Genomic DNA, 27,989 nt, shown 5'->3' on the forward strand with positions numbered 1-27,989 from the left:
CTGAACCAGAATTACGGGCGGAACCGGATTTTTGGCTCAATGCGTAAAATATTGGTAAAAAGTGACGTCCAAGTTTTTTTTATTATTAGCGAAAACCAAGATTGACGGCAGAGGAAAACAATTTACAAACGAACGATGACGACACAAATAGCGCTTGTTGCGTAACAAAGGACCATTGTCAAAAGCATTTCATAAATCAGCCGAGTAGTATTAGGAAAAAAATTTCAAAAAAGCGAAAATTTCATGTTATGACGTAGGCGTGACGTCACACGGTGACGTAGGCAGAGGGGTCGAGACGCACAGAAAACCGGGCGTAACGAACATTGTGACTTAACAGAAAATAAGCCATAGATATCATATACATAACATGTACATGATATCTATGGCAAAAACTGCGGGTTTAACGAAAGGGGAAACACCGAGACAGGGAACACCATAGAAATAACAAAAAGTGGACCGCCGTGAAATTCTCGCCGACAGAATGCACACCAAGTAGTTTTCCGAAAGAGTTGGCAGAAATTTTAATTTATATGAAATTTCATTAATATTTTTTTCTCTCTGTATATGCGGGTACTACACTCTTTTTTACCCAGAGTTCTATATACATGACTATTCTCGGTTATTTAGGACAGAGTGAAGTCAACCAAATAAAAACTACACCCTAATAACTAAAAGCAGCAAATTTTTAAAATGAATTTACTGTGCGGTAGGGGTAAAACCAAAATTGGGGGTAAGATGGGACAGTTCCAAATTTTGGGGTAAGATGGGAGACCGCCAAATTTGGGGTAAGATGGGACGTGTTCAAAATTTGGGGTAAGATGAAACGGGGCTTACAAACCAGATGTGGAGGGGGTGTACATGGCAGCGTTGGGGTCTAAATGAACGGGGTGAAGCAGGCCTACCATTTGCGGGTCAATATTGGGGTGACTTTGTACGACAGTGGGGACTGGGGTTCTGGCGGCTGGGACTTGAGTGCAGAAATTATTGGGGTATTCTTGGGTGGGGCTTAGGCGTACGAGCGGGGGCTTTTCGAGGAAATTTGCGGAGTAATGGGGGGTTGATGAACGGATACGTGATTCGGGAAGAATCGATAAAATATCGGCAAGACGGGATTTTAAATCTACAATTTCAGCGTCTCGTTTGTATATAGCACCTGCGGATAAATTGATTGTATTATGTAATGAATTATAAAAGTATTATGTGGCTTTTCTGGTAAGAAATGGTATTATACCAAAATCAGCCACACAGCAAAACATTTAAAAATTTTAAAAATTAAAAAATATCCTGATTTGAAGTTAGATAAATTTTAATTTTTTTGTTGTTTCGTTGGAAATAATAAATATAGTAGGGTGGGGGAAGATGGGACGCATTTTATCTGACTTTCTCATCCAATTTTGTAGTAAACAAAGAACATTTAAAAAATATTCTAACGACTCCCATTGACCGTTGTTAGATCTTTAAAACACAATCAGGATATTTGGATATTATGTGCTAAAGATGTCCCGTCTTCCCCCACATTACTAGGAATAATTTTAAAACAAAGTAAAAAAATCAAAATAAATAAAAAATACACTGCTGTATCTGATGCTTTTATAACAAAATTTATTATAATTCTTATAAAAAAAATTTTTTTTAACATGTTTCTAACCATGAGCTAATTCCAGTTGTCGTTTCACGTCACCAAGTGCAGAAAACAGATCCAGTTTTAGTCTCGTTTCGGCGCTAAGCGAGTTTTCGAGCATCAGGTTTTTGTCTTGCATTGCCTGCAATGCTGACATCAGTGTTTCCGATTCTTTTGCAGATTTCTCCTGAAGCTGGAACTCCTACGGAAAGAAAATTACCATGGCAACACTGTGTATGTATGAATGAATGTAACTTGCTTTATCCACGCGTGGCCGGAAAACGACAGTGGTTATAACATGGGTGTTCTGTTTCATATACACTTCGTGCCAGCTTACGTGTTACCATGTATGTTACTTATTACCGAATGTACAATTAACATTAAAAAATGGGTTCGGTGCCAAAGCATTAAATAAAGTATTCTTACCGAGATTTCCTTTTTCATAACGTCGCACTCTTCTTGTTTTGCCTTAAGCTGGCCTTCAAGTTTTAAAATTTCATTTTCCAGGTCGTGTTTGGCTTGTTTTAATGCTTCAGCTTTTTCTTTTTCACTGAACAATGAAAAATGTTAAATTGCTTTTAGTAGGGTAAGATGGTACACATTTTCATTCTCTTTTCTCGTCCCATTTGGTAGTAAACACAAAATATTTACAGAATTTTTTTCTTCAAAAAAAAAATTACTAGCTTTTGAAGTCGGTCAAGATGGGACATTTTCATTCTATTTCTCGTCTCATTTGGTAGTAAAGAAAAACTATTTACAGAATTATAAAACTGTATCCTCACGACTCTAAAAGAGCGTTGTTAATTGTTTAAAACACGATCAGAAAACATGAGATTTAGGTGCTAATCCCATCTTACCCCTTTTTAGGTGGCATCCCATCTTACCCCGGCCTACTTAATAACATAATACCGATTAATTTAGCATGCACAAAGTGAACTTTGGGCCAAAATACAGACATTAAGGAGTATTTCATAAAAACTAGAACCATTATCAAGTAATAACTACTGTTTAAGTTTAGTTATAAAAGTATTATGTGGGTTTTCGGATAAGAAATGGGATTATACCAAAATCAGCCACACAGCATAACATTTAAAATATTAAAAAGTATCAAAAAAAAACAGATTCGAAGTTAGATCTATTTTAATTTTTTTGTTGTTTTAAGTAATACCTATTTTTTAATCTTGAGCAAAAGCAATTTCGGGGCCCAAACCAAGACATTTAAAAGTACTACATAAAAACTAGAACATATATCAAATAATACCAATTTTTAAGCTTGGGGAAAGGGACTTTTTAGCCAAAAAATAGCAGTTAAAATGTACTACATAAAAAACACACAAAAAAACTAGCAATGTAGCATAGAATTAGAAGCGTTTTTTGGGGTCAAAAACTAGCATTAAAAAGCACGACATAAAAAACAGACAAGCAACTAATAATCTAGCATAGATATAACAAAATACCGATTATTTTGTGCTTGCGCAGCGGCGTGCTTTGCTGTCTCTTCTTCTTCTTTGCGCCTTCTTTTTTCTTCGTGAAGTTGTTTTTCAACGTTAACTCTGCTGTCTGCCTCACTTTTAAGTTTTTTTTCCATGCTCTGCATGCTTTGTTTATCCTTTTGTTTGCCACTGACCATACTGTTCACCCTGCAAAGATATTTTTAAAATTTAACATTTAAAAAAACAATCAATTTTTTAAAATTTAAAAAAAAAAATTATTTTACGAATAATTTGAGGGATTTTAACATTTTTACAAAGATATAAAAAGTATTTTTAATTTTTAAGAATTAAATAACCATACAGTTCACTCTGCAAAGATAGAAAAAAATTCTTTTTCAAACATTAAAAAAAGATATTTTTAAATTTTTAGAAATTTTTTTTAAACTTAAGCATAAATATATACGTATGTAAAAACGATTTTCCCATATTTTGAGCAATTTAACAAAAAAAAAAACAATGTACTTAGTCTGCAGCATGTCATTTTCCTTTTTCAACTGATTCACGTCATTTTTTGCTGAGCGTTCCAGATTAGTCAGCAAACTTATTTGATTTTTCATTTCTTGGTCGTTTTTTCGTGCTTGGTTGAGCTCGGATTGAAGCTTGGCTATTGTAGCTTCAAGCCTCTCGATGGCGCTAAAGAGAAATATAGATGTTTAGTTACATAGATAATATAATTTTTTTATTAGTTATATAGTAGATTGGGGTAAGATGGGACAACTTTTTATTCTTTACTCGCCCCAATTGGTTGCAAACACAAAAAAATAAAATCTAGCATGAGGTGTATAACAAAACACCTGTGTTATAACTAGGGATGGGCTGAGATCCAAACTATTCGGATTCGGCGAATCCGAATATCTAGGGTCTAATATTCGATCGAATCCGAATATTCGATGACGTCATTCAACTAATTTACTGTGGTGAAACAAATGAAATTGTATAACCGGTGCATATCCAGCGTCGTTTCTATTGGTATCGTTCTATCGTAGCGTTATCTGCGAGCCGAGAAATTAATTAAAAACCTGTCAATCAACGCCGGCCGAGTGCATATAAAACGCGGCGCACCGGCTATTGGCCACATGCAATCAAAGTTTTACTCGATTTCTACACCATTATAGGATCCAGAAGTACAAAGGTAAAACGTTGTATTGATGAGTGGGTTTTTCGTTATGAATACGGTCGAATTTAATTCATATTTCGTTTTATCGTATTTTACCTGTAGCCAGGCATGTAAAATTTATAAATTATAATGGTTTCGTTAATTTTTAAATATCTGGAATCGGACATTGTATAAAGCTAAGCTTCTGAGAGTGCGCCATAAAGAATAGGCGAGGTCCGAAAGCTAATGAAGGAGAAAAGGCACACGCGAACACGTTCGGTTTTAGTCTGAAGGTGCGTTAATAAAAATTCCACAAAACACGTGGTTTCCGATCAAACGAACACGTGGTTCACGATCAAAGAGACCGCACAAGACTACGAGTTTCGTGAATTGCACGAGATGTAGAATTAACTACTGCTACTGGTTAATTCAAGTTAACAAAAGTTAAACAACATTTATTTATAACTGTTACAGAAGATTTTGCAATATTAAAATTAAAACAGTTTTACGATTTTTCGCTTTTAATTACCAAATCATACGCGGAAACATAGGCCACTCAGTAGTTCGTAGGCGCTGCGATTCGTTAATTTCCTAGAGTAAATTCGAACGAAATTTGTGTGAACTGAGTTACGTTATAAACTCTAATGTGAAACCCGCGTAATTTTTGGTTATAAAATCAAGATTTTTTATATTCAGACGATCACGAAATTACTGTTTTGGCGAATTCAGTAGTGTGTGTGGCATTTCGTGGGCAATAGAAAGTATTCGGATTCGACCACGCATATTCGGATTCGATCGAATACCTAAAAATGCGTCGAACAACGCCGAATATTCGGATTCGGATTCGATTCGGCCCATCCCTAGTTATAACGGCTGTCGTTTTCCGGCCACGCGAGGATAAAGTAAGTTACATTCATACAGAACCACTGCACCAAAACTAGTTTAAAACACAATCCTACCTTGGTGTGCTTATTAACTCAATTTTGTTCTCCGTTTTTTCTGGTATAACATGTCCGTTAGTTAGGGGTAGGGGTATGACTTCTTTTACCCCTAAGTGACCGTTGGGTAAAGTTGGGGCTTTCTGTTTTTCAGAATCGTTCGAATGAACAGAACTGGAACGCGACGACGAGTTCTGCTTCAGCGATTTCGGAGAATTGTTTCCACTGTTACTGGATTTGCTTTTCTGTTGTTGCTAAAAAAATATTTTTAAAATTAAAAAAAAATTTTTAACTATTTTTTGTATGTATAAATATGTTTTAGTTTGTAGTTTATGAATATTTTTATAGTATTTTTTTGTAGTTTATTTTTCTGTTTGTTTTGTAATTTTTGTTTGTAAAAAAATAACTGCGGTTTTTTAATTTTAGTTTGTAATTGCAGTTCTTTTATTCTTGTTTTTGTTTTGTAATTCCATTACAATGTAAACAGACAACAATTAATTAAAGTAAATGCTATGTTATTTTTGCTGATAACGTTATTTCACGAGATTCTGCTCAATCATTTTACAGTGACTACTACAAATAAACTGCAAACAGAAAATGGCAAAATTTTGCAACCAATTAGACCTATGACGTCAATGCGGTTCATTTTACAATGTGGTTAAATCGGAATTCTGAACAGCCGGCCCAGATGAAATGTTGTTTATGTCGAAAATCAGGAAAATAGGCGCCAAACCTGGGGTGGTAGGGTGGGCAGGCCTACCCTGGAATTTATACACTGAATAAATTTGAAAATCTAACCAATACAATGAAATGTGAATGTATGTACATTCCCTATTAATTCAATTTCAGCAGTTTTTTGATAGTACCAATGCAGATTTAGGTAAAATGGGCGCACAAAATGTAAACACGAATGTATTAATCTTATGTTAGGGATGTAACAAGTTGCATAGATACCAAAACTGAAAAAAAAATTGGGAAAAAAAAATCTAGATATGTATTTTTTTTTGAAAAATTTGTTGAAAATTTTTTTAGGAAAACTAGAAATAACTAAACTAGATTTTTTTAATTTGTTGAACAATCGGAAGCAGAGACATTTACTATTTAGAGAAGAAAAAAGCGAGAGTTTCATTACTAATTTGGGCCCCTCACCGCACCCAATTAGGGCACAGTTGTTGTTTTTTCTACTATTTACTTAAAAAACATAACACTTATGTCCATAATTTAAAGCCTAAAATATCGAACAAAGCTGAAGAGTTACCTGCGTCGGAGAGCTAGCAGACTCATTTGAAGACTTTTTGCTTTTATTCGATTTTCGAAAAATAACTTCTATTTCCTGTACAGGGGGTGTCCAAATTGGTATATGTTCCGGTACAGATTTATTGGCACTCTTGCGCGAGAGGGACGGGGTGCTCGATGAGCCCGAACTGGACACAGTGGTCTTTGTGGGGGAGGGCGTTACCTCTGCAACTACAAAGACAATTTTTTTATGGAAAAAAAATTCACCCACAAAGTTACATACAAGGTTACTTAAGCGGGCACGAGGTGTATGAAACAGAACAACTGTGTTATAACGATTGTCATTGCCCCCAATATGGGATAATTGAGTTACATTCATTCACCCCTTTTATAAGTAAATTCATTCACCCCTTTTATAAGGTACATTCATTCACCCCTTTTATAAGTAAATTCATTCACCTCTTTTATAAGTTACATTCATTCACCCATTTTATAAGTTACATTCATTCACCCATTTTATAAGTAAATTCATTCACCTATTTTATAAGTAAATTCATTCACCCCTTTTATAAGGTACATTCATTCACCCATTTTATAAGTTACATTCATTCACCTATTTTATAAGTAAATTCATTCACCCCTTTTATAAGGTACATTCATTCACCCATTTTATAAGTAAATTCATTCACTTATTTTATAAGTAAATTCATTCACCCCTTTTATAAGGTACATTCATTCACCCATTTTATAAGTAAATTCATTCACCCATTTTATAAGTTACATTCATTTACCCAATTAAATCAACTCACTTTGTAAAGTATTATCATGAGAAACGGGAGATGATTTAGATCGATCATGTGATTTCTTCACATGAGGTAACACGCCGTTAGATGTATTACTTGGTGTACTGACTTCACCTTAAAAAATGTATCATATATATTTATATATATAAATATATGTCTATATTAGGGTGGGGGAAGAATGGACACCTTTAGCACATAATATCCAAATATCCTGATCGTGTTTTAAACAATTAACAACGGTCTATGGGAGTCGTGGGCATACGGTTTTATAATTCTTTGAATGTTTTTTTTTGTTTACTATCAAATGGACCAAGAAAATAAAGTTAAGAAAGTGTCCCATCTTCCCCCAACGTTGAATAATATGTGCTAATAGTGTCCCGTCTTTCCCCTCCTACTATACATTTCGGACCAAAATGCAATAACACAAAACTAATCTTTGGTTAAGCAAGAATAAAACACTGCGTTATAATAAAATTCAATAACTAGTCCCTTTGAAATTCAATACAGAGTATTGATCTATCAAAAATATCTGCATAATATCGCCAATTACGAGTTTCATATTACACAAATTTACAGTTTTATTGACCTAAATTATAAACGTGTTAATAAACGCAAGTTTTTTGCTTGTAAAATGAGACGCACAATAGTGCAACCTAATGGTTTAAAATAAACTGTTAATTTAATGTTGACATTTTAACAGTTTTTATGGCAATTTCTTGCAGTTTTGTGTCATTGAATAAAGTGATCAGTTATTTAGGTATAGTAGGGTGGGAAAGGACGAAACATAGTTAGCACATAATATCCAAATATCCGAATCGTGTTTTAAACAATTAACAACAGTTTATGGGAGTCGTGAGAATACAGCTTTACAATTCTATAAATGCTCCTTGTTTACTATTGAATAGAACAAAAAAATAGAATAAAAAGGTGTCCTATCTTTCATGCAACGATAAAGCAAGTTACATTAATTCACACAAATTCCACAAAAAATCCAATTACTGATTAAAAAACAACATAACTTTCACTTATTTAAAAAAAGACGAAACAGCATTTTATTTAACTTATTTAAAAAAAAAAAATTTTTTCACTGATTCAAAAATAAATATAAAAAAATAATAAAAACTTACTTTTGTCTTTATCTGTCACAGAAAGAGTATGATTCAGTTGTTCTTTAGGTAAAGCTTGTCGTAAAAGTTCGTAATAAAAGGTGTTTTCTTTCTGTACCTCTCGTTGCATTCGTAATTTAAACCGATATGACACGTAACTTTTGAAACCTATCCCCAGAGTCACAACTGGATGACCGATGCTAAAAAATAACATTAAGTTTGTTAATTAAATCACGCGTTAATGGAAACAGTATTGAGTTTGGACAGCTAACTCTAGTCTTAGATGCAGGCACTAACCACTTTTCCGGAATATATAAATATCTTATAGAATTTTTGACCAATGCTAAAAAACAATTTTTGTTGTGTTTGGTAAATAAATTTTGCGTTATTGGAAACAGTATTGAGTTTGGACCACAAACTCTAGTTTAGAGGCAGCCACTAACCACTTTTCCGGAATATATAAATATCTTTTAGAATTTTTAACCAATGCTAAAAAACAATTTTTGTTGTGTTTGGTAAATAAATTTTGCGTTATTGGAAACAGTATTGAGTTTGGACCACAAACTTTAGTCTTAGATGCAGGCACTAACCACTTTTCCGGAATATATAAATATCTTTTAGAATTTTTTAACCAATGCTAAAAAACAATTTTTGTTGTGTTTGGTAAATAAATTTTGCGTTATTGAAAACAGTATTGAGTTTGGACCACAATCTCTAGTTAAGAGGCAGCCACTAACCACTTTTCCAGAATAGAAATATATTAAAATTGCATATTTTTCTAGAAAAAACTCTAAAAATGCAACAAAACATTCCTACTACAGTTCTTCACATTTGATACGCAAATTTAAAAAAAATTCCCGTTACACACCTAACAATGGCATAAAATAATGACAAAAAAAGATAAAACAAGAGTAAAATCAAAAGTTTTAAGTAACATAGTATAAAAATTAAACAAATTTACAGAATTTTAATCAATTTTTTTGACGTAAAAATTCCTATATATACATGTAAAGTAAGGTGGGGAAGATTGGACACCTATTTATTCTATTTTTTCTCGTCCCGCTTGGCAGTAAACAAATATTCAAAAAATTCTCCGGTTTGATAATTTTCTGAATGATTTTTTTTTACTACCAAATCAACCAAAAAAAGCTTTTCCATCTTCCCCTATCCTACTATATAGCCTATATATATAATTTCAAAACAAATCTTAAAATGAGCTGTAAAGGGTCCACATAGGTCTCCTTTTTTTAATTAAATTTTTTTATAACCAACTTTTTTTTATAACCAAAAAACAGTCCAAAACCGCTGTGCTTTCTTAAGATGGGACACCTTTTCATTTTGTTTTCTCTTGCCATTTGGTAGTAAACTAAGAACATTCAAAGAATTATGAAAGCGTATCCTTACGGCTTCCACAGACTGTTGTTAATTCTTTAAAACACGATCAGGCTATTTGGATATTATGTGTTAAAGGTGTCCCATCTTCCCCCACCCGACTATATATATTTTTCTAAAACAACGCAACGTCTTACCAATGAGCTGCAAAAGGTCGGCATAGGTCTATGTGAAACGGGCTGCTTTTTAAATCCCTTAATCTCATTGTAGCTTCAATGTACATAAACAACAACCAGAGCGAGACAGTGGGAAGACAGATACCTTTATCTGTATGTAATTACAATATAGGTTTAACACAGAAATAAAAAAGAGTAGAACGCACAACTGCTCAAAACCGTGATACATTTTTTTTTCTATTCAAGTGACCGCCAACTCTGTCCCAATTTCGCTTGGTTTCCATTGTAAAAGATAGGCGCATAGTATTTTTGGGAGGTTTTAGCTGTTTATTTAAAAAACTACACCAACTATTCAAGTTTATTGGGCCAGTTTAGTTTTTTTGGTAGGTTAACGCAATTTAGGTTAACGCAGTTTTGTTTAGAAAATTTAGTTATATATATATATATTTAATAAATTTAATTAAAATCGTTTAAACAAACGGTTTTTATAAAAAATTATTACATATACCTGGAAATAGTTATTTACCCTATAAATTTTAATTAGGTCAAAAAATGAAGAAAAACTACATAAAAATTCCATTGACCACAATAGTAAACGGGAAGGACCCGCGAAAAAGAGAGAGTGTATCACCTCTCTCCTTTATCGACATTGGAGATGCGCGTTCTATTCTTTTTATGGAATGCGTTATAACTTATAAAGCTAACCAAGGGTACAGGAAAATAATTAAAATGCAATGGTAAAATGATACTACTGCTTACTGGCATAATTTTCACGCTATTTAAAAAGAAAAAAAATATATATCATTAGTTGCACAGCCAGAAAAAACTTAAATCAAAAAATTTCAATATTTTTGTTTATAATTTTTTTTTTGGTTCAAAAGGGGGGGTCGCGACACCCTAAACCCCCCTTGGCTACGCCACTGTATATTATTATATACCTGTATGCCAGACATAGTGAATCCATACATATGTGCTTGCCATAAAGAAAAGCCACTGAATAGGAATAAACAGCAAGCATATGGTGTCTGATGTTATTGCAATGCATACAAAGAATACAGAATACGCCTGGAAAAAAAGAACAAAATAAATTGACAGTAAAAACAATTATATAATATGTATTTATATAGTAGAGTTGGGAAGACGGGATACCCTTAGCACATACTATTCAAATATGTTCTTTGTTTACTACCAAATGGGAGAAGATTTACTATATTATTTACTATAAATTTTAATATTGAAGCCTCAAAAATGATGTTTCTGTAGTTATTTAAGGTTTAATTGTTTTGATTATACATATTTTTTACACACACACATGTTTTTGATAAAAACTGCGTAATTTCATTTAAAAAACCACACACCTATTTAGAGTCAGTACCACTTACCAAGCCTTGGTATTTAAAAGTATCGTAAACACTTTGAAGCAGCAGCCAGAAAGGCCACATGTACTCAAACCGGAACTCAAGAATAAAATCAGCTAAGAGAATGAACAGCCAAATGGTCACAAATTTGATGTAAACGAATGAGCTGAAAAAAACAACAAATTTTCACAGTGTTTATATAGTAAAGTGGGGGAAGATGGGGCAAATTTTTATTCTATTTTCTCGTCCCATTTAGTCGTAAACAAATAACAGTAAAAGAATTATCAAACAGTATTCTCACAATAATAAAACAGTAACTTACGAGTTACCATGCATGTAAACATGTGGGTGATTAATTTCGTTTTTTTTACTTTGTTTTTATGTATGGCCCAATGGCTGATAATTTGAACAACCCATGTAATATTACATGTTGCTTGTGTAATATTTAATATTTGTATTAATACTGGCAATGCCATCACTTTCTGGCTGGTGTAAACACTGCAAGTTTGCAACACCCCCCAAATTTTGTTAAGTGTTCTATAATAATAACAATACCTTTATTTTGTCTCTTCGATTACAGTAGCAAAGATTTAGAAATATTTTAAACCAAAAGGACGAGATATATTGACAAAACAACAGTTGTTAAAACATGCTTACAGTTAAAAACATATTTACATTTAATTAGAAGAAAATTAGCGTGGTCGCTACACCTAAACACATTCAAACGCGCCAATTAGGAATCGAATGACACCAACGCTACAAATCGGAATCGTATGGCAGCCCATAAAACATGACGCCTAAAACGTGACAACATGAGTGAATTCCACATCTTGTAATGTAATGGAATTTCCAACGTTTTTAATTATGTGCTGCGCGCGTCTTATAATGCACATTCATATGTTTCTCGCTTTAGTTCTATTTACTAATTTACTCAGATTCTTTCAGTTGCTTTGTTTGCCTGTAGGCACTTTTCTCGTTTTGATTACTTTTAACTGTTTGTATTAATGCAGGTTACTACTGAACTATGTAGTTGCGTTTTGATTTGGGTTTTTTTAAGCCCTATTAAACAAACTAGCATCTGATTGTATAGCAATAGATAATAATGTGTTCACAGTCGGTGAGCTACGTCCATATTCATTGTAAGTGTATCTTTATATTGCATTGGGGTGCAGATATTTTGCGCAGATAAAGTCCTGCAGGTCAAGAGTTGGAAAAGAAACGGGACTCGGTTAAAACGCTACGGTCGAAACATGAATATGTACTTCACTATCGCGAGCACATCAGTTTCGGACGTACAAGGGTGTTGGGGTAATGGGTCAAACCTGGCCTAAATCCCAGATCTTCAAGGACCTCACCCATACAGAATAGAATATTTATGTCGCCCATTGTGTTGTGACCATTCATGCATGGCAACTGTACAACGTGATTGTACGTCACTCGCATGCCCTGTGCCCCCTTTCTTTACATTTATGCATTTTGTTTACGTTTATCTTAAATTGTCTTCGTAAGCATTTCCTACTGTCTCAATAATATACAACAGAATGGGATTTCTCTATTACTACATGAGGGCCAGTTATAAATTACAGGGGGAAGCCGCAAGCCGTACTTATATTTAACATAGATTAGCATGGACTGGTAATAGTTTATTTTTGTCCTTGATCTTATGATTTTAAATTGATCTTATGATTTTTTTGTCTGTAAAATTTGTGCGAACAGCTCGAACAGCGTCTCTAAAATACGAGCGAACAGTCGGAACTAGGGATACACATTACAGAATAATTAGGTATTCTAGGATATCCTAGAATACTTTATTTTAAATCTAGAATCCGAATCTAGAATTTCGAATCTTTTTATATTTATAAAAAAAAAAATTTTACCCACAAAAGTCAGTTTATTGACTCTTTCATAGCAGCCTTGTTGGATCATGAGTTGTAAAATGATCAAAAATTGAACTACTGGGTAGTTTTTGCGTCATGAAACTTATAGCAGGCTATGAAAAGACATACGAAACGTTTACTCTCGAAAGTCCCACAAACACAAATTTTTTTTTTCAAAATTAGTAAGTTTTAAAAATTGTTATTATAGTGTATGAGATGATGTGTGATGATGTCATTAAACAGAATACCGAATCCCGTAGTTAGATTTGAATACAAAAGGATTCGAATCTCATGGATTCGAAATTCTGTAATGTGCACCCCTACTCGGAACATGGTTGCTTCTTTTTATCGACTGGAAGGAGAAGGTATGGGGTTATGAGATTATGAAGTTATGGGGCTATATATATATATATGTGGTGTACAAAGAAGAGGAAGGGGCTATGGGGCTTAGGGGTTTAAGAGCTTCATTAGAACAAAAGTATTTTCATGGTTAGTACCACCTGTCATGTTCACGTGTGGCTTTCCGTGCGTATTTTAGAAACACTGTTCGAGCTCTCACATCAAATAAATTCAGTGAAAAATATGAAGCTGACTTCGTGGGCAGCACAACTTTTCATAGGTTGCACACCCCTGTTCTAGGCAACTAATAAATAGACGAATATGTTTTTTACGTGTACACGGCATTATTCGCCCGTGAATGCCACGTGTGGCGATGCAACCACTAATCTAACTGTCGAGCGTTTATTGTGCCTTTCCTTAACTAATTTATTCCACAGAGTTACTTCAGTCATAAATTAAGTTCACCGTAAATAAACCAAGCTTTGAAAAAGGTTGCAGCTTATCGTCTAATAAACATGAAGCTTAAAGACCCTACCTTCCACAAACTCCTTCAGCAAATTTTCCGGCTCTTTTCACAGGCCTTCTCGGAGGTTTTCCGGCCTCAGTATTTCGACGTTTCATCTTATATATTTTGACACAAGATTTTCAGGAAAAAGCAAATGCCAGTTTAATATGTTCTAACCTACTACCTGAATAAATAAATGAATGAAACTTGCTTTATCCTTGTGCGGTGGAAAACTAACGACAGTCAATATAACTCGGGTGTTCTGTTTCATAGACTTCGCGCCAGCTTAGTAGTTACCACGTATGTAACTTTGTGGGTGAATATTTTTCCTGTATAGCTGACAAATAAGACAATCCATTAGTGACCACTGGGTTGAAGCAATTCCTGTTAAATGTCTTGCCCAAGGACACATACGATCCAAAGGTTTTGAACCCATAACCCCTATGTTACAGGCAAGCTTGGAAAGTATGAGAGATTTAATTATTAAAGTATGCAGTACTTGATACATCGACTGGCAATTATAAAAATGTAACTGGCCAACTGTATACCAATTGCAAGCACAATACAGCCTGTCGTAACGGAATTACAAGCTTCAATAATATAGGCTTTATTAGACTGCATCTGCAAACGCACACAATGTTAAATACACAAAGCGCACAATATACAACAAAATTATAAAGTACTACATTCATACTTAACACAACGACCTCCGCATACTATTACTATAATACAGTGAACACTGCAGCACGATAAGTCTAACACAAGGAAAGAAGGACACGCGGCGGCAAGGCAACCTTGGGCAACAATGCTTAGAGCGTGGAAAGCGCGATAAGTCTATAGTGAGCAGACACGATAACAGTTTACAATACAGCCCTGTGAAAAATTTGAACAAATATCACTTATATATCCTTACTAGCAGGCCAACTTTAAAATTTAAAACATCTTTGTTTTATACATTATATTTGTAACTTGTAAGTGATTTTTTTCTGTATAAACTACAATGAGAACAATCTATTAATGACCACTGGGTTAAAGCAGTAGCCAATAAATATATTATTCAATCACATGTAAATGACGGAGAAAAATACCGTCTTATGCAGTGTTTCTAAAAAAGGCAACACTACTGCTAAATTATATGATTTAAGTTAAAATGATTTAGGTAAAAAATGTCAGGGTAAAAGAATAAACAGGTCAAAAAATATTATTTTCTTAGCCAGAATAAAATGAATCTTTATTCTCACTGACCTAAATGAATGTAAGTACACAGTAGACTATAAAATTAAAAAACTTAGTGTATTTATAAAATATATTTTTGCACATTTTGACATTAAAAATTTGACATTTGTAGAAACGTATTTTTTATAATGCTACGTTTTCTGGCTGTACCATATTTGTTTTAATTATTTCATGCCATTTTTAACCTTGTCAAGTTTTTTTTCAAATGAAATATTACTATAAAATATTCAAAACATATTACTATTGCCGATTTGGTACCACGCTATTTGTCATTAAAATACTAATTTTACTTAAATAAGAAATTTTGCAAGCATTTATAAAGTAACTATAAGTAATTTTTGGCACTGTTAAGTTTTCTGTTGTCATTCGTAACTCTATTTTTCTGCATTTTAAGTTTTAAATTCATGTGTAACTACAAGCTCACTTTCGTCTGTATTCAAGATCCAACTGATGGACAAGTTCGTTATTCCCGTTAAAATATGCGACACTTTATTCTTACTGCGTTCCTGTCGCATATTTTAACGCCCAAACTGCATCTTATAATCCCCGCACTAAAACGTATGTCATTTCCGGGTAAGGATAAAATGTTTCGAACATTATACAGCAAAATTGAACCGTTTTGGCTACATTTCTTGGGAAATAATATTGTAAAAATTGTATTTATACATCATATTGCAGCTTAAGGTAGTTAATTGGTAGTAGAATTGTAATTATCGATTGTTATGGTTTGCTTTCGTTTTGTGTTTGTTACCGAGAAATTTATTACTCCCCAAGTTATTATGTTTTGAGAAACCCACATTTGAGTTTTATTAATAAAAATCATAAACGTAACAGTATAACACATTAATGAGAACAATGCTACACTGTGTTTGTTTTACTTTGCACAATTTGTTTAATATTACATTAAAGATTTCAAACACAAAGCTATGTGAGAAATTTATGGAAAACAGTTAAATCTGTGTAACAAACAGAGGGGCAATGAACCAATTGGTTTCCTTATCTAGCAGAATAAACACAGATGTCACAACAGTTACACCTATGTGCCAATTTATTCAACACCTACCCTATAAGCCAAGTAGCACAGGAAGCATAATTACACTAATAATTGTCCAGGAATCTAGGTGTAGCAACCACACTTAATTTTTTTCAATTAAATGGAAATATGTTTTAGCTGTAAGCGTGTTTTAACAACTGTTGTTTCGTCGCTTTATCCTGTTTTTTCATTTAAAATATTACTAAATCTCTGCTACCATAATCAAAAGACAATTAAAAATGTTTTTTGTTGACAATTCCCTTCTTTTCATTGTTATAATTAATTTGATCGGCACTACTTAAAAAGATAAATAAAAAAATTGTTTTATAAAATTGCCTAAATGGCCATGTACTATGTTTATCAACATTTAATTGCAATTTATTACAACTATTATTGTGGGCGTATGTATCCTTGTGCAAGACACTTTAACAGCAATTGCTCCAACTCAGTGGTCACTAATAGGTTGTCAAAATTATCAGTCACAATTAAAAAAAATCACCCACAAAGTCGTAATCCAGCAAAGTAACATACTTGTTAACCCGTAATTTGGCACGAGGTGTATGAAATAAACACCCGTGTTATAACGACTGTTGTTTTCCAGTCACGCGAAGATAAAGCAAGTTACATTCATTTATTCACAACTAAACAGTCATGTGAGTATGATTGTATATTTGATTAAATTGATTACCAGCATGAAATACATTTGCAACACTTAAACAGCTACACATATATTCAGACCACCAGCAAAAACAAAACAAAAGTAAAATGTTGTTTAAAAAACAAATTTTGATAATCATATAGGATTTTCTTTGTAACATTTAAAATAAAAGTTTCAGTACTTTGTAGACATACCCAAGAAAACAACAAAAAACGGTTATAAATATAAAGCTATGAACTTTTTGCAGCATAATACTAGTTAATACCAAATTTATATTACATAACGCTAAATTATCCTGTTGGCGATACTTTTGGAACACTTGATAATGAAATAGCAACATAAAAACAAAAAATAAATATATCAAAACACTATCCTGTATCATTGGTTTTTTATCCCTTTTGTATTTTTTCAATTTTTAAACAGTAATTGTCAAAGCAGTTTTGATTTACAAATGCTAAAACTTAAGAAAAATAACAAATAATAATTGTTTTCAAAAGTAAATATACTTTACACAATAATGAAACAACTCTGGCCTAAATCGAGGTCCCTGGCGTGGCTTGCTGTAGGACCTCACCCATATATCATATATAAATACACTGTACACATGCATAGCGGTAAATATGTTTATTTTTTTTCTTTTAGGTTGTTTCTACTTGTTCAGATGAAGCTACTGAAGATGCTACAATGCTTTTAGTTTGGGGTGATGCAGGCTGTGTTAGAACCCATGATGGCACCTATGTTTTGGCATTGATATTAAATATATATTAATAGTAATTGAGACTTAATGTTTAGAGGTGAATTTATAAAACTTTCTATCTCTTTTTTACTAAAAAAATCTTGTTTTTATATAGTAGGGTGGGGGAAGACACAACCTTTAGCACATAATGTCCGAATATTCTAAATGTTTTAAACAATTAACAATGGTCTATGGGAGTCATTAAAGTACGGTTTTATATTTTTTTTGAATTTTTCTTGTTTACTATCAAATGGGGCGGAAAAAATAGAATAAAAAGGTGTTCCATTTTACACCACCCTACTATATATTTTTTCGAGTTTGCAGTGGAATCCTGCGGGTCAAGGATTATTTTCTTTCAACTAAATGTGAATATTTTTTTAATTGTAAGCGTGTTTTAACAACTTTTGTTTTGTCGCTATATCCTGTATTTTCGTTTAAAAGATTTCTAAATCTTTGCTACAGTAACTAAAGAGACAAATAAAGTACAAGAAAATTAAAAAAAAAGATAACAAGAAAATAAAAAAATGATGTAAAAAAGTACAAAAAATAAAAGTAGGTCCAAAATTTTCAATACCTGTATACCAGTATGTATTTGTATAGAGCCACACCATACAGAAAAGCCAGGAACCATTTGTGTTAGAGCTTTCACTTGCTTGAAGGAATGAATGCATGAACGTGTGTCTACATCATAAAATGACAGAAAGTCTAAAAAGCAGATTTTTTGGTTCATTGTGGCTGTTTATTTTGAAGTTTATACAAATATTTGTATCTGTTTAAATAGGGGTAATGGGCCAACTCTGGCCTAAATCCTAAGACCCATGGTATGCCACGCTGCGGGACCTCACCCACATAGAATAGAATCTGTTTAAATATATGTACGTTTTTCTAAATAAAAATCTAAAAATAATTTTTTAGTTTATTGCGGCGTTTTTTTTCAAAAGTTTATAAAAATATTTGTAATCTGTTCAAATCAATGTAGTTTTTTTAAATATACTTTTTTAGTGCCTCATCTGGTATATAAAAACGTAATGTATTTTTGACATTTTGTCTGCTATATGCCAGGACTTCATCAGGGAACACTCTTTTCTGCTATCAATGTGGGCGTATGTGTTCTTGAGCAAGCCACTTAACAGCAATTGCTCCAACCCAGTGGTCACTAATGGGTTGTCCAAATTATCAGCCATGCATAAGAAAAAAAAAAAAATAATAATCACTCAAAAGTTACATACAACTCGTAAACTGGCACCAGATGTATATAATAGAACATTTGTGTTAAAACGACTGCTGTTTTCCAAGTTACATTCATTCAATGGGGGGGTAGATGGGAGACCTTTTCACTCTATTTTCTCGTCCCATTTAGTAGTAAACAAAGAACACTCAAAGAATTATGAAACCGTATTCTCACGACTCTCATAGACCATTGTTAAATGTTTAAAACACGATCAGGATATTTAGATATTACGAGCTAAAGGTGTCCCATCTTCCCCCACCGTACTATATAAGCTAGAACACAAATACTTACTTAGTTGGGAATTATAATAAACACCAATTCTTGCTGGAACTTTTGTAGCTTCTAAGTTTTTCATTTTGTTATTATGTTTCGCAACGAATGTGTTCTAAAAAATATGGTAAAATTAAAAATTACTTTTAAATGTTTTGATTTTTTTTTTCAAATAAAAATGTCGCAATATTTTTGTGTATATATATATATTATTTTTGCAACAACTTTCGTTTTGTCGCTATATCCTGTCTTTTTATTTAAAATATTTCTAAATCTTCGCTACCGTAATCGCAGAGGAAATAAAGTTAATACATTATTTTATTATTATATAAAAAAAACAGTTTGTGATAATAAAAAACATTTTCAACATATTAAAAATTACAATTTTTTTACAAATATTTTTTACCACATAATCAAAATGTTTATTTTCTATAAAAAAAAAAGATTTTTTGTTTTTAAATACCTGTATCCAGCTTGAGACAAAAATACACCAAGAATTTGGGGTCCGTCCGATCTGATCGTAACGACTGATAGAACGAGACGTCAGGCCCACACTGTAAGTTTTAGAGTCAGAGGCTGCAGTAACTTCATAATATATTTCGTCATCGGAAATGGGGGAATCACCTTTATAGAGAAAGAATTAGCTGCTTTAGAGAGTAGTTTTAATTTTTTATAATTTTAAATTTTTTTTTTTTTTTAATTTTTAAATTTTTTTTTTGTATTTTGTCCAGGCGATACGGGTTCAAATCTTAATGCTGCAACTATTGTGGGTATATGAGATGTTGGGTAAGACACTTGACTTAACGGCTATTGCTTCAACCCAGTGGCCGTTTAGATTCTAGAATGTTAAAATTGTAAGTTGGAATTGAAAAAAGAAAAAATAGGTATCACCCACAAAGTTGCTAGGTCCATTAGAATGTTAAAATCCTAAGTCAGAATAAAAAAAGACAAAAAAAGATATCACCCACAAAGTTACGTATGCTGATAACATGTAAAGTTGCATGAAGTGTAATTTGTTTCAGTAAACCTAAATAAGTCACTCTGGTACCCCCTAAAAGACCTTAATGTACCACAAGTGGTATGCGGACAGTAGGTTGAGAAGCACAGCTCAAAACTTTGTAAGCGCACTACTAATCGTCCAGTGCCGTAGCACAGAGACTAGCACACTGGTCTCTTACCAAGAGGTTGCGGGTTCAAGCCTCATCGCTGCTACCATTGCCAAGTTACACTCATTCAATTAAATTTAAGAAAAAGTTCGAAAAGTTTTAAATTACCCTTTATTTGTATTGAGCATGCCTGTAACGTAAAGTTAAATGTTTAAGTCTTACCGCTGCTACCATTGGAAAGTTACATTCATTCATTAAATTTAAGAAATAGTCGAAAAGTTTTAAATTACCGAGTACAGTGTATGATTCTCCAATAAATCTGTCTTTCTTTGTCTTTTTTGGCGACGATGTTTTATTTGATGTTTGTGTTTTTCCTGCACTTCTTGCTCGCCCTTCTGGTGCTAAAAAATAGAAATAATATAAATATATATATATTTCGAAATTCCATGATGTTAAGTCAAAACAAAGAAAATTAGTTTTTTAGTTTATATATAAAATAGTAAAATTCAAAAAATCTAAGGCTGCTACAAAGCTTCCCTTAAGTAAAATACGGTAGTTTTTTCGAGTTGCTTTACTTGGTCAAGCTATCAGATTATTTCTGACGCGTTTGCTTTACCATTTTTTTCGCATTTTATTATTTTTAAAATTTTGATTTTTTTGACCCATTTTGATTGTTTTGACATTTTTATTTTTTTGACATTTTAATTGATTTTTTTTGGCATTATTTTAAAATAACCCAACTTCTCTACCTTTCATGGCTGTTGGGTCCCATTCCACTGTGATAGAAGTTGTAACCTTCAAATTCCCGTGACAGGCGTCAGCGTCAAGGTTGAAACTATAGGCAGGTGTTGAGATTGTTACAACTCGACTGAATTCACCGCCTACAGCTTTATTCCAAGATTGAACACGAATTTGAATAAATGGTTTGTCAAAAACCAAGCCTGGAATTCAAATTTAAAACTTAAAAATTAAATTAGTTTGAAAAAGAATGATATATATAAAATATTATGTATAGTAGGGTGGGGAAAAAAGAAAAGACATTTTAATTTCATTTTCCCATCCCATTTGGTAGTAAACAAAAAACAATCAAAAAATTATAAACCAGGCCTAAAATAAATTTAAAATTTAAAGCATTTTTTGATGAAATGTAATATGGTTGTTAAAAATGGCAAATTTACCTTTATTTTGCCTAGCACTGTGGTACAGTGGTTGGACCACTAGGTTGAAGCAATTTCCGTTAAGTGTCTTGCCCAAGGACACATACGCCCACAATGGTAGCAGCGGTGAGGCTTGAACACATTACCTCCGGGTTACAGACAGGCACGCTAACCACTTTACCACCACGATTCTATTATGACCGCATATGCCTTTTGGACAAGACATTTAACGGCAATTGCTCCAACCCGGCAGTCAATAATGAGTTGTCCATACATACCTTTAATGACATATTCCATTGTTTTAATATTTTCCACAGTTTTCCATGGGACGTCTTGATTTCCCTGGTCAGCTTTTACTTGTCGGAACTGAAAAACGTAAGATTCAATGGTAGAAGGTAATATAATGTCTTCGTTTTCGACAGCGCTATTTTCCTCAGTGTCGGGAGTTGGTAAATTCCACTGGCAAGTTATGGTGTTGTCACTTGCGGTGCATAATTCCTCTAGTATGATAGGGGTCTGTGGAACTAGAAAAAAAATGGTGTTACTAAAAAGCTCTCAAGAGTATTTCCGACGTGTTTGATATTCCAAATTGTCAAGCACAAGTTGAAAAATACAAATTTAATTTTATTTTAACAGGCTTTATTTTGTACATGTATAAAAAGCATTAAAAAGTTATGTTTTGTTTTGTTGTTTAAGTCAATTTTTAGACTTCATATATATATATATATAATATATATATATATATATATATATATATAATATATATATATATATAAATAGGCTTTTTTATGAACAAATTACGCTTTTTTGTTCAAGTCAGTTCCTACTGTATATTTTACCTGGCAAAAAAGTTAGCTTGTTTAGAATCGTTTGCTCTCTTGTAAAATCAGCCACCAAGTGACAAGAAATATCTGTCACACTTGCCACAGATGAAAGACGAAATATTGGTGACATTGTGACTCTGCAAAAAACAATGATAAGTCAGCTTTAAAATGTTTAATCAGCAAAGAAATGATGACAAATCAAAAATTACAAAAATTTAAAAATGTTTTTGAAATTAAATAGTTTTTTAAATTTTTTTTTTTTTACGAAAATGAAGCATTAAAATGCAGAAAAATGCATGCTGCTTAAAAGATTATTGCCGCTAGGGCTAGTATATGGTTTAAGTACTTGAATATTTAAATACAAGTACAAAATAGCAAGAGCAAATCAATATACATTATCCAATTACTGGCAAAATTGATTTTAAATTACAACACAACTTTTACAGCCTAAACGAAAGTCTAATATAAAGTTTCTACTTAAACTGCTACAAAATTGAGCATTTTTTATATTAAGTATTATAGCATTAATTAATGACCAAATAATAGCTCTATTCCAGTGGTCACTAATAGGTTGTTCAAACTATCAGCCATACATAAAGAAATAAAAAAGTCCCCCAAAAAGTACCTACGAAGTAACATACTTGGTAACTCATAAGCGAGCACGAGGTGTATGAAACAGAACACTCGTGTTATAATGACTGTCCATTTCGGGCCACGCGAGGATGAAGTAAGTTACATTCATTCACATCCAACATTTACTAAAAACACCAATAAAGTTTTAAATAAACTACAACTATCCTGTAATGCTACATACAAAAAATCCTAAAAAATAATCACCAACAAAGTAACATACATGGTAACTCGTAATCTGGCATGAGGTGTATGAATCAGAACACCATGTTATAACAAGTGTCGTTTTCTGGTCACACGAGGATAAATGAGTTACATTCATACATATAAACTAAAACAATAAAATTTGTAAAAAATTTTAACGAGATTTCAACTCTACAGTGAGTTTTATTATGATGTCATAATGTTACAGCTGCGGTATTTGCACTGCATTATTTATAACGCTTAGCTACAGACTACAGTGTAAAAGTTAAAATATTCTCCAATGGCTATATGTTTAATGAAATAACAAATATATATATGCGTACTTGAATTGAATACTTTATGATAGAATACTAGTGTATACATAACTTGCAAATTTTAGCATAACCTAAAAACACCTTTTTATGAGATTCTTAATCCTAAAACTTCTGTTTTTGAAATTTATCTAATTTATGTGACTAGTTTTCTAAAAAAAGGCTTTTGTAATTTTTTTTTTCATTTTTTCATCATGGCAGGTTATAGACTAATGTTATTTAAGTTGCAATTTTTAAACCAGAATTTTTTTATTACTAATTTAAAAGAGAACACTACATATCTCTTTAATATTGTTTAATTAACTGTTGTTTATTTAATTTACATTGTATCGTCTGTAGGGTGTAACGGTCACGCATTTTATCCAAAACATTATTTTTTTCTTTTTATCAATAAGCGTGTTTTAACAACTGTTGTTTTACTGTTACTACCCGTCTTTTCACCTTTTGGGACTTTCTCATTTTTCGTTATCATGACCGAGGAGACAAATTAAATTTAATTCGTTCATTGCAGTTTAATTAGGTTAAGCAAATGTAATACATCATATTGGGATCAGCATAGATTAAGAATGAACAAATTAATACTAGATTATCCACCATAGCTTATTATATATAAATAGAGATATTAATTGACTTTGGACCCAAAATTTGATTTGGGCGCGAGAACCAAAGTTGAGAACCAAAGTTTCGTAAATCCCAGTTGCAAGATATTAGTTTTTTCCATAAAATATTTAATTAGAAATTTATGTACACTTGTTATGTTATGTAACAGTAACACTATTGCAAAATCCGAAAGTTTAAACAATTTATATAAATCGTATAATTTATAAAACACTGGCTGCACGCTGACGTGGCATTACGTCATTTTCCACGAGAGCATATTCACAACGATTGCTTCGCTTACCAAGTGTTGAATGTATGCTATCGCATGGGTCTTCCTTTATTTCCTAAGCGAGCGCAGAGCGTAAATATGTGACCTTTCGATCGCGTGGTGGGTCAGGCAATGGGCACATTCCTCTCGATTGGTACATTATGAAATGTTATAATTAATAATTATGTTACAGTAAGACATGTGAAGTAACAATGAAACAAAAAAAGGTTCAAAATGCAACACGGCAATGTTTGTTATTCGATCGATTTCGTTACCTGATAATTACGAACACCCGTGATTATAACGAACACGCAACAAACATAAAACATCAAATCGCAGCTTTAACAACCTTTCTAATGCACAGGCGCCTGCACTATAGTCAGAAATATGCAAGATTTCCTAGCTTGAGTGAAATATATTACGCCCGGATTTTCAATAAAATTAACCGATCACCGTCCGGATTTACTTCTACAATCCTGTAAAAAAGTTCAAGAGTTTTTGGCTTTTTATTTAAAATCAGATACGGAAACATTAGGGATTAGGCTATCGTGTAATTCGACACCTGCTGTAATTGCATAAGGTCAAACTTGCCGACGTTGCGATTCGTTACTTGCGAGAGAGCAAATTCACAACAAACGAAAAATGATTAAAGAGAAAGCTACGCTGACTAGTCTCGTTATCTTTTAGTAGCTTCACTTTTTTTCATTTTTAATATTTTTCGCTCTCGCGTGCAACATTATAGCAATAGCATAAGGCTCGGCGCTCGGCCCAGATTTCAGCTGAGCGCCGAGCGTCAAAAAAGGAGACGCTCGGGCACGAGCTTTTGAGTTCGGGCTCGGCTCGGCACATCCCTAACGCATACCTTGCATACCCATGTTAGGCGCCTATGATGTCTAAATATCCTATTACAGTACAGTAGACACATACATACATAAATCATGGACGCTAATAAAATTTTAATTTTAGGGGTGCAAACGCATACCTTGCATACCCATGTTAGGCGCCTATGATGTCCCACTATTCTATTACAGTACAGTAGACACATACATACATAAATCATGGACACTGATAAATTTTTATTTTTAGGGGTGCAAACGCATACCTTGCATACCCATGTTAGGCGCCTATGATGTCCAACTTTTCTACTGCAGTACAAACATATACACTTAAATCATGGAGCACTGACAAAACTACACCACTAATTACAGCTGTACAACATATATTTGTACATGATGATACACTACACATACAAGCGTATTATAACTTGCCTTTCTTTAATTGACAACGCAACCTAAAAAAATGAGTTTGTCAGCAAAAAATAATAAAAAAAAACGGAAAAAAAAAGATAAAGTATTAGACATATCTATACAGAAATAACACAACAATTATAAACGTACTGCAAATGCATATTCATACAGTTTCTACACTATTAGAAAAAGCAGTAAGTTCTGAGTATAGTAGGGTGGGGGCAAGGTGGGACACCTTTTTACTATATTTTCTCTTCCTAAGTATCAGGTCCTATGGCGTGCCAGCTTTAAAATCTTACCCAAATAGAATAGAATAGAAACTTCAATAAAAAGTTTTAAAAAAAACTTTGTAATATTAAATAAAAATGCAAACCAATTTAATTTAATAAAAAAAAACAAAAATAAAAAAAAAAACTTTGTAAAGTTTAGAAAAATATAACCCAATTTTAATGGGAATTTAATGAATATATAAAATTTAGGTAAAAACCTACTTGGTTAAATTGAGTGTTATTTGTAATATCCATTGCTTCTTTAGATATTAAAATAAGCTCGTCAGCATCTGTTCTAGAGTCTTGGTAATTTTTCAACTGATTCTGTAATCAAATTTTAAATAAAAGATTAGTGGCGTAATTAGGGGGTTTGCAGTTTTGCATATGCCACATTACCCTACACTACTATAAGAATACATGAATGTAACTTGCTTTATCTTTGCATGGCCAGAAAATGACAGTCTCGGGTGCTCTGTTTCATACACCTTGTGCCGGTTTACGAGTTACCATGTATGTAACTTTGTGGGTGATCATTTTTAGGGTAATTTTTCCTTTATTATATTGCTAATATACAAATATATTTATATATATATTATATATAAACCTTAATTAAACTGGTCTTCATATTCATTTCTTCCTCTACGCTCGCAAGCATTTCTTTTTTTCTCAACTCTAAAGCAGATTCAAGTTTTTCGAACTCAGAATTTAAGTCGTCAAGACTCGAATGAAATGCTTCGCTTAAAAGACGGAGATCAGATTGTAGATCAGATTCGAAAGCCGTTGCTTCATCATATTTAGTACGTAAAGAGTCAACAATGCGCCCCAAGGCCTCCTAAAATATTGTGTTACAATTAAAGAATAAATTTTACTTTAATGTATGACATATATATATATATGAATTAATAAGTGAATAAAATTGATTTTGTCTCTTCGTTCACGATAACGAAGAACAAGAGAGTTGACAAAAGCGAAAAGAGGGTTAGTAACGGTAAAACAACAGTTGTTAAAACACGCTTATTGATAAAAAAGAAAGAAATAATGTTTTAGATAAAAGGCGTGACCGTTACACCCTACAGACGATACAACGGGAAAATTAAATAATAACATTTATTTAAACATATATAAAAAAATATATATAGATGTATTTGTTTTATTCATACTCTCCTAAAATATTGCAGAAAATAATTTGTCCTGAAATCTTGTGTTGAATAAATGAATGCATTAATAATATAAATATATCATATAATATGACAAATGTTATATGCGTATGTTTGGGAAATGGGGCAATGACAATTGTTATAACATAGCTGTTCTGTTTTATAGACCTCGTGCTCGCTTACGAGTTACCACATATATAACTTTGTGGGTGATTGAATGAATGTAACTTTTTTCTAACTTATTTATCCTTGTGTGGTGGGACAATGATATAACACGGGTGTTCTGTTTCATATACCTCGTGCTTGCTTATGAGTTACCCCATATGTCACTTTGTTGTTGATTAAAAGAATGAAACTTATTTACCCTCGCATTACAGGGCAATGACAGTCTTATTACACAGGTGTTCTGTTTACGTGCCTATTTGAATTTTACTGTCGTAACTTTTAAAATAAAAGAAAAAGTTAAACCGTAACATACACAACTCTAAGCAGGGCAATTTATTATGAATTTGAAATAAAATACACAAATATATAATTAAATACTATGTTTGTAACTCATTTGGGTGTAAACATTGGTATATCATTGAGTTAGGAAACATACTTTATAGTTACATACCTTTTGCTTATCCATGTCGTTTTCGTTGCGACGGCAAGCGCTAAATTAGTCAATAAAAAAAAGTCTGGAAAAAAGTGTTTGTTAAGAAACTGTCAACCTTATTATCAATTGCACGTAAAATACCGTTTCAAATTACGATTTATGTTTGCTGTGAGTCTGAACATAGTACACGCTCTGAGTATATTCTAAACAAAAAAGGGCAGGATCTAAACGTCCAAGGTCAAGGGGGCGGGCCTCTTGCCTTTTTCTTACGTTTTCTCTCGCTATTACGGCTGACGTATTTGTGTGTAAGTGAACACTAAAGATGAAATTTTAAGTGATAAACAATAATTGGTTTTAATTACAATTCTATTAGCTGCAATTACAGAACTTCTGCAATATCCACCCTTTAAATAATTCATCACATAGGTTTGAATTTGCTTTATCCTCGCGTGACCGAAAAACGACAGTCGTTATAATACGGGTGTCCTTACATCTCGATCTCGTGCTAGCTACGAGTTACTATGTATGTTACTTTGTGGGTGTCTTGGCCAAGGACACATACCTCCACGATGAT

General features: G+C 32.7%; 2 protein-coding genes across 2 annotated transcripts; both read right to left on the bottom strand.

Moving 5' to 3' along the window:
* Nucleotides 1–62: 62 nt before the first annotated feature.
* LOC149734681 (macoilin-like) lies at nucleotides 63–14,095 on the bottom strand. Its single transcript, XM_089880105.1, has 13 exons — nucleotides 13,911–14,095; nucleotides 11,184–11,325; nucleotides 10,740–10,866; nucleotides 9,823–9,952; nucleotides 8,315–8,493; nucleotides 7,194–7,301; nucleotides 6,407–6,615; nucleotides 5,170–5,402; nucleotides 3,577–3,747; nucleotides 3,079–3,261; nucleotides 2,048–2,171; nucleotides 1,649–1,823; nucleotides 63–1,153 (listed from the first exon to the last, which is right to left on the bottom strand). The coding sequence occupies exons 1-13, from the start codon at nucleotides 13,994–13,996 to the stop codon at nucleotides 831–833; spliced, it is 2,190 nt and encodes a 729-aa protein (XP_089736231.1). The 5' UTR covers nucleotides 13,997–14,095; the 3' UTR covers nucleotides 63–830.
* A 2,703-nt stretch (nucleotides 14,096–16,798) lies between these two features.
* Nucleotides 16,799–27,629, bottom strand: LOC149734682 (FSD1-like protein). The gene is made up of 13 exons (XM_089880116.1): nucleotides 27,557–27,629; nucleotides 27,434–27,497; nucleotides 26,265–26,492; nucleotides 25,883–25,984; nucleotides 25,413–25,435; nucleotides 22,147–22,268; nucleotides 21,586–21,831; nucleotides 20,900–21,091; nucleotides 20,441–20,551; nucleotides 19,508–19,668; nucleotides 19,066–19,159; nucleotides 18,118–18,248; nucleotides 16,799–17,541 (listed from the first exon to the last, which is right to left on the bottom strand). The coding sequence occupies exons 2-13, from the start codon at nucleotides 27,446–27,448 to the stop codon at nucleotides 17,446–17,448; spliced, it is 1,521 nt and encodes a 506-aa protein (XP_089736242.1). The 5' UTR covers nucleotides 27,449–27,497; nucleotides 27,557–27,629; the 3' UTR covers nucleotides 16,799–17,445.
* Nucleotides 27,630–27,989: the final 360 nt, after the last annotated feature.

This window comes from Ciona robusta, chromosome 6, assembly GCF_009617815.1.
Source record: "Ciona robusta chromosome 6, ASM961781v2".
Lineage (NCBI taxonomy): Eukaryota > Metazoa > Chordata > Ascidiacea > Phlebobranchia > Cionidae > Ciona > Ciona robusta.

Bases quoted from the DNA above. Each gene is read 5' to 3' on its own strand.
- LOC149734681 (XM_089880105.1), bottom strand. From the start codon at position 13,996: ATGAAACGTCGAAATACTGAGGCCGGAAAACCTCCGAGAAGGCCTGTG. The intron at 10,867-11,183 runs GTAAGTGGTACT...CTTTTTTTCCAG, and splicing joins CTTTTAAATACCAAGGCTTG to GCGTATTCTGTATTCTTTGT. The intron at 3,748-5,169 runs GTAGGATTGTGT...ATTTCTCTTTAG, and splicing joins GAGTTAATAAGCACACCAAG to CGCCATCGAGAGGCTTGAAG.
- LOC149734682 (XM_089880116.1), bottom strand. The intron at 25,436-25,882 runs GTAGGTTTTTAC...TCATTTTTTTAG, and splicing joins ATAACACTCAATTTAACCAA to GTTGCGTTGTCAATTAAAGA. The intron at 20,552-20,899 runs GTAGAGAAGTTG...TCTATTTTTTAG, and splicing joins GGACCCAACAGCCATGAAAG to CACCAGAAGGGCGAGCAAGA.